This window comes from Quercus lobata, chromosome 5 (genome assembly GCF_001633185.2).
Source record: "Quercus lobata isolate SW786 chromosome 5, ValleyOak3.0 Primary Assembly, whole genome shotgun sequence".
Taxonomy (NCBI): domain Eukaryota; kingdom Viridiplantae; phylum Streptophyta; class Magnoliopsida; order Fagales; family Fagaceae; genus Quercus; species Quercus lobata.
The window spans coordinates 24,785,837-24,792,906 of NC_044908.1; the positions used below are offsets into that span (position 1 = coordinate 24,785,837).

Consider the following 7,070-nt stretch of genomic DNA (forward strand, 5'->3'; position numbering starts at 1 on the left):
CACAACTTCCTCTTAGTTGTCCTTATCAATCAAAGCTGTCACCCATTGCATTGAATATCCCACCACTCCTTTGACTTTCTAGAAAGGCATCTTCCATTTGTAGTTAAAGTCAAATACTTTTTTGAGTTATAATGGCCAAATTAAGCTAAACCTCTGCCCAATGAACTCTTTTAGGTTCTTGTCAGAGGACATGGTTTTACTCAACAGACCAAGGACATCCTCACCTAAGAGTCACAGACCATGTCCACTATAAAAGAACACCAAAGCATAGTAGAAGACCAATAGGCCCTGAATAGGAAAAAGACCATTAGTAGACAAAGAAACTCATGAATAGGTGCAAGTGCCCACTAACGAGTATGAAAGCCCATTAATGAGTGCACAAGCCCATAATTACAAAAGCTCACTAATGGGCAAACCCAACTCTATCAGCCTTGGAAACCCAATATCTAGAAAGGCCCAAACCTAATAGCAAAACTTAGGCCTAACAAATTGCAAAAAATAGGTCAGACTCATCAGTTAACAAGGTCGCTTAAGTCTTATATTGAGCTCGCTAAGGAGTCCTGTAGTTTAATGACATTGATTAGCAAATCTTTAATATAAGAGAATTTGCGTTTAAATCACTCATCTTCCACTTTTAACTGATGAGGGGGGGGAGTCCCATATTATACTTGTCCCTAACTCACAAGCAAGTGGTCACACTTGTAACCATCAAGTCAACCCAAGCATTTAAGGAAAGACAATAACTGTCAATTTCAAAGTTCTCTTCGAAGAATGATTGTTATCTCCACTTAACCATAAAAATAATAACTAAAAATCTTTTAGTATAAATTGGGTTCCATGCATCAATTATGGTAAAAGAGTGATTAATCTCCTATCCCTTGAGTTTCATTCTAAAAATAAAGGAATAAAGTTTTCCTTCAAGCCAGTATAAAGGAAAGTTCCTCCAAACCCCACTATGTGACACGTGACAACTCAAAAGATTATTCGCATGTATTTTTAGTTACATAACTCTTGTTCATATAAAATTACGTCATTTTAACTACAGGGTCTTTAACGGCTCAAATTTGACGAAAATAAATGGGAGGATTGAATTGAACAAAGTTGAAAGTTAGAAGATTGAATTGAACGAAAGTGAAAATTAGATGACTATATTGAATTTTAAAGAAAGTTGTACATTATGTTCAATTTGTAATTTAGCTTTATTTTTCTAAAAATTGCAACTTACATATAGTAGGTTTTTAATAAATATTTATTGTTCAATTATGATATTATTAATACAATTTTTCTTTACATATAATCTCTAATTAATGCGTATATCACACAAATATTCTATCAAAATTTTGGCCGGCATTGAAAAAATACGTCAAACAAATGACGAGTACTTTTTTTTTTTTTTTTTGAGTAAAGAGAAGAATACTTTTTAATAAAAGAAATTTAAGATTGACATCCAAAATTGCTTCCTCCAAGCTTATAAAGTTATAATAACAAGACAAGATGAGAAAATACAAGTACAGACAGTATAAAAAATTTATTTAAAACTCTAGTAGTTGCTTTAGTGTTTTTTAAGCTTTTATGATATTCATGACATTCTAAGTTCGAAATTTATTGCTAGTGTTTTAGGGTCATTAGTGCATCTGTGTGGAATAAAAGCTTACTGCAGACACTCAAAAGAATAATCATATACTCAAAGAGGTTCAGATACCATTGTTTCTCAAAAGAAAAGAAAAAATTTACAATTAATTTCTTCTTAACATGTGTATTATTCAAGTTGTATTAGTATCTTACAAGTTTGTCTGACTCAATCAATGGAATAAGTATAAATAATAATCCCAAGTATTCGGTAAGGCAAATAAGGTCAAAGTGTAAAGTGTTTACAGAATCAAGTTTGCCGTCCATCCTAACGCGTAAAAATAATCAACGGGTAGGGGTGCATTGGATGACAGCATGGGGAAGTCTCTTGTGTAACTCAATCTCTGCCGTCCATTCTAACATGTAAGAATAATCAACGGTTTGGAATCGTAGGATGACAACATAAGAAAAGTCATGGAATATGGAAAATTTGGAAAACTGAGACTTTGAACGATGCATGAACTGAACATGCAGTTCCTTAGCTGGAAAGCTTCCCCTAATATATATATTGAGATACACTGCTCCATGTTCCTTACACAAATTCGATCCAGCCAATATTTTACAAGCAAATATTTTCTACCATTGCGTTTGCCTTTGTCTTAACTTGAAAAATGGTGAGTTACTTCTTTTCTTGTTGAACATTATGTTATTTGTGGTTTTCTTTTTCTTTTCTTTTTTTAAAAAAATTATTATTATTTTTTTTTCTATTTCATGATGATTATTATTTATGATTAAGTCAAAATACCAATTAGTTTTTGGTATTAGTAGAGTTTGAATCCCTAATTTCTTTGTCAAGAGGCAAGGGACGTTATCAACTAAATAAACCGGAACCCACTTATGAGCTGTCTTTTAATAAACCTCATTTTTTAAGTCATACAATGTTCCACTCTTGAAAAAAAAAATCAATTACTTTGTGAAATATGCATTTCCATTTTTTGAAAAGGTACAAAGCTAATTTTGAAGCTATTACCATATTTAGTTCGTTGAAGATTCTCTAAATATAGTTAATTAGAATGTCCTTTAATTTCACATTAGTGGGTGACCAATAGGCATATTTGAATCTCTAGGCAAGATGCCTATGGCACATGGAAAGAACATAGTTTTAATTTTTGTTAACTTTTTAAGTGTAATTGAGAATCAAATTTTAGTGCTGAACTGAGAAGTTTGTCCTTGTGGTGTACAGGCACAAGCACAACAATCTCTCTCGCTCAAAATTGAGGTATTGTAATGCTTTACTTAACTCATTATTGACTTTTACAACCAGGTAAATTCTTTGTTATATTAATTTCTTCAAATTGTTTGACTAACTTGCCGATTGAATATTTCTGCATCAGAAAGAATATGTTCAAAATTCAGAACGAGTAAAATCTGTGGATCTGCATCCAACTGAACCATGGTAGTTACATATCTTTTCAGTGGAAATTAAAATTTAATTAAATGGTTTACACCTCATAATTTAAATATTTCATTTTTCTGTACTTGAAAATATATAGTATTCATTATAAAGATGATACAACTAATGTATGTTGCATACTACTTTCTGATGTAGGATTCTAGCAAGTTTGTATTCTGGAACTATACGTATCTGGAACTACCAATCACAGGTAAAGCAATATTATGTTAAAGACCTATAGCTTCTATCTTTATCAAATAGTATAATATGTCGATTAATCTAGACTAACTAAAAAATTTATGAATATTACATGAATATGAGAATGCAAGTGGGTATTCAGAAATTTAGTTATAAGTTCTTTGAAACTTTATGCATTTGTAATTGATTTTTCTCCAAGCATTTGGTTCTAACTTGGTTATACAATTCCAGACTGTGGAGAAGTCTTTCAAGGACACCGAGTTACCAGGTAAATGACATATATTTGCCTTCCCCAATTGATAATGTCACAAAACATCTTTCTTCCATTCCAATTTTCTTCAGAAGTGGTCTTATTTATGTTCTACACATCCCTTTATGTGCTTGCAGTCAGATCAGCAAAATTCATAGCACGCGAAAACTGGATAGTTGCTGCAGCAGATGACACATTTATTCGTGTCTACAATTATAACACACTAGAAAAGGTTAAAGAGTTTGAGGCACATAAAGACTACATTCGGTGTGTGGCTGTCCATCCTACCCTTCCATATGTACTGACTGCGTCCGATGACATGGTTATAAAGCTTTGGGATTGGGAGAAAGATTGGATATGTACTCAAATCTTTGAGGGACATTCACATTACGTGATGCAAGTTGCATTTAACCCAAAGGATAACCTTAATTTTGCAAGTGCATCACTTGATGGTACCATAAAGGTATTATAAGGTTCATTGGTCACTACCTTGTTAACTGCATTTTAAGGTTTCAACACTTGTGTGACACCCCATGATTTGGTAATGGTTAATCCTGTAGATATGGGATATTTCCTCCCCTGCTCCAAATTTTACATTCGATGGCCATTTGAAAGGTGTGAACTGTGTTGAGTATTTCACAGGCGGCGATGAACCAAAAATCTTAAGTGGTTCTGATGATTTTTCTGCTAAGGTTTGCAACCTATTGCTCTTCATTTTGAGTTATGCACACACTTTAATTTCATATGCCTGTGTCAGTGTGGGTAAAGATTTGAATCCATTCATTGAAAAATTCTCTATGAACAGGTGTGGGACTCTCAAAGCAAAAGTTGTTTGCAAACACTAGAGGGCCACACACACAATGTTACCTCAGTATGTGTTCATCCCGAGCTTCCCATAATTATTACTGGTTCCGAGGACGGGACTATTCACATATGGCATGCAACAACCTATAGGTAAGATCTGTATGATTCAAAATTTCCCCATTCTATGTTCAGTAGACCGACAGATTTTTCCATCAAATTGTCTTCCTTATATTGCTTTCGAAGAAGACTTATGTTATGTACTTGCCTTTTATCTCGACTAGAGCCCCGGTAGTTATTGCACATGTACCTATAAATTTCTTTGAATTTTATTTGAAACTTTAGTAAGACTTTGGTTAATTCTTCTTCGTTTTGGTTTCAAAGTTTCTATATAAATCTGATTAATTTGCAGGCTTGAGAACACATTAAACTATGATCTTGGAAGAGTTTGGGCAATTGGATACAAGAAAGGATCAAACCAGTAAGATTCTTGATTTTTCTTCATTTATTTTGTGTGTGTGTGTGTTCAGAGTTGCAGGAGATGTTTAGATCACTATTAGATAATGTAAACATGTGAATGAGTCATTGTATTATCAAGTTTGTGCCTACAGCATATTGAAATTTATTTAATTTCTAGAAGAATTAGAAGGAACAAAGGATTTCTATATTTTCTTAAAGGTGTTGGTTTTTGTATGCAAGTGTAAGAAAAACTGTTTTCTGCATGCCAGTTTTAAAATTAAATACTACTACATTACTTTTATTCCTTACTGATATTCCTACTCCCTACAGGATTATATTTGGTTGTGACAATGGAACTATTATGGTCAATATGAAAAGTACTTGAGGTTTTCTAAACCTACAACTTGAGGAGGAAGAGTTGGTGGAATTGATTTATCTACTATTGCTGCTACAAATAGTATATGGGGTGTTTTGTATGAATAATTCTATCTTCGAGTCAAAGAGGAAGACTAGAAAAGGAAGAATTTGAATAATCACTAGTGTTGTTTTACTACTTACTATTATGGTTTTATGTTCTGGCTTGATTATAGCTATGTAATGTCACTAGAATAAACTTCAATGGCATGGATCTATCTTTGTCTTTAGAGTGGAATAGTACAGAGTGTGAAAATTATTCAGTCACATATATACTTTCATCTAATTAAATAAGCCCTCTAGCTAACATCTGCAAGTAAAAAAAAAAAAAAAAAAGAATCACATTAAAAGCTGATGGAAGACTTCTTAGTGGAAACATAGTAGGCACCTTATGAGCATTGCTATTATCAGAATTTTTTTCAGGAACAACTTGCTCAAATTACATGAATTCACTCTTCATTTAAACTCAGATGCACTATTTTCCACCTACACACACAGACAAATACCAACAAAAAGAAACATTGTCAATGTATAACAATTAATTAATCAGCGAGCCTGTTCTTAATAAATAAAATCGAAGAATTGATTAATGCTGCATACACTAAATGTTATTGGTTGCTTCGAAGAAATCAAGGCCTCTAAGTTTGATAAAATGGGTAAATTTGAAGGGAGTCCTAACCTCCTGCACTTAAGTGCTTCTTTGGAGAATAAAAGATGGTTAAGATTTTGCAGACTGTAGTGGAGCATTCGACATAAGCCAAACCTTATTTGTTTTGGCTAAAATATCTTAAAAGACTGGTATATTAGGTCTATATAATTCCTAATCCTAAAATATTACCTTTACAAACATAAAAGTTTCCAACTATAACTGCATATGGATATTAAAAATTTCCAAGTTGTAAATGGTAATAGTAAACTGTCCACATTTTAACAATAGATCTCAAAATTGAAATTCAAAAATATTTTGGTATAATATGGAGATCATCTTTCACTCATACACCTAATTAGCTATAGATTTATATCATCATGAAAAATAAAAAATCCTATAGGTCTACTTGAATTTCAAATAATGCTAGTAATATGCCAATTCTCATCCTTCTATCTGCTTGCTTTTAACTATGACAATCAATTGTGTTATCTACAAACTAAAAATGTTGCCGTTGAAATTAATGGATCAAATATTTACCTCCTCATTGTCTCTCTCCTTAACATGCGTTCTAGCAACAAAAATAAAAAACATGTGCCTAGTCAATTATAGGTACTACTAATTAGAATTGAGATAATTAATATATCAAATTTTAAAATGTTTCACAGTTAAAGAATAAATGTGGAGAGGAAATCATTGTCAAGTTCCTAACTGGAGAATGGGTTTTAAAGGAAAGTTTTTTTTTTTTTAGATGGAAACAGGAGGTCTTATTTATATAAGATAAAGCTTATACATCACCAACATCTGATCCTCGGGCACATAGTCTAGTAACCCCAACGCCGGCCAAATCCCTTACATAGTACAAATATACAAAATTGGGATGGTTACTATATACAGACAAAAGGTTCCATTGGTGAGTTCCCTGCTTCGCTAGAGCATCCGCTTTACACATTCATTAGCTTCACAGTAAATGTGCTGCACTTGCACCTCTCAGTCTTGATCCATAAGGCTCCCGCAATCACAAATTAAAGGCATCATATTAGTAGGGTAACTCGCATTGTTATTTGTTAACCATGTTAGAACTACTTTAGAGTCAAGTTCAAGCTGTATAAACTTAAAACCCATATTCCATGCCATAGGCAAGCCCTGCCAAATAGTTGCCAGCTCAGCCATATTATTTGTTGTTAGTCCCAAATGAAGTGAGAAACCTAAAATCCATCATCCTGAGTGATCCCTTAATATTCCCCCTGTGTCTGCTATACTTGGATTACTTAGTGCAC

The 7,070-nt window shown here is 32.9% G+C and overlaps 1 protein-coding gene across 1 annotated transcript; it reads left to right on the forward strand.

Annotated features, from left to right (window-relative positions):
* Window positions 1-2,175: 2,175 nt before the first annotated feature.
* LOC115993029 (coatomer subunit beta'-1-like) lies at window positions 2,176-5,374 on the forward strand. The gene is made up of 10 exons (XM_031117295.1): window positions 2,176-2,243; window positions 2,813-2,848; window positions 2,964-3,025; window positions 3,179-3,233; window positions 3,452-3,488; window positions 3,608-3,933; window positions 4,031-4,162; window positions 4,276-4,424; window positions 4,684-4,752; window positions 5,061-5,374. Exons 1-10 carry the CDS (start codon window positions 2,241-2,243, stop codon window positions 5,113-5,115), a joined length of 924 nt encoding a protein of 307 aa, XP_030973155.1. The 5' UTR covers window positions 2,176-2,240; the 3' UTR covers window positions 5,116-5,374.
* Window positions 5,375-7,070: the final 1,696 nt, after the last annotated feature.

Bases quoted from the DNA above. Each gene is read 5' to 3' on its own strand.
- LOC115993029 (XM_031117295.1), top strand. The intron at 2,849-2,963 runs GTATTGTAATGC...TTTCTGCATCAG, and splicing joins CTCTCTCGCTCAAAATTGAG to AAAGAATATGTTCAAAATTC. The intron at 4,425-4,683 runs GTAAGATCTGTA...ATTAATTTGCAG, and splicing joins TGGCATGCAACAACCTATAG to GCTTGAGAACACATTAAACT.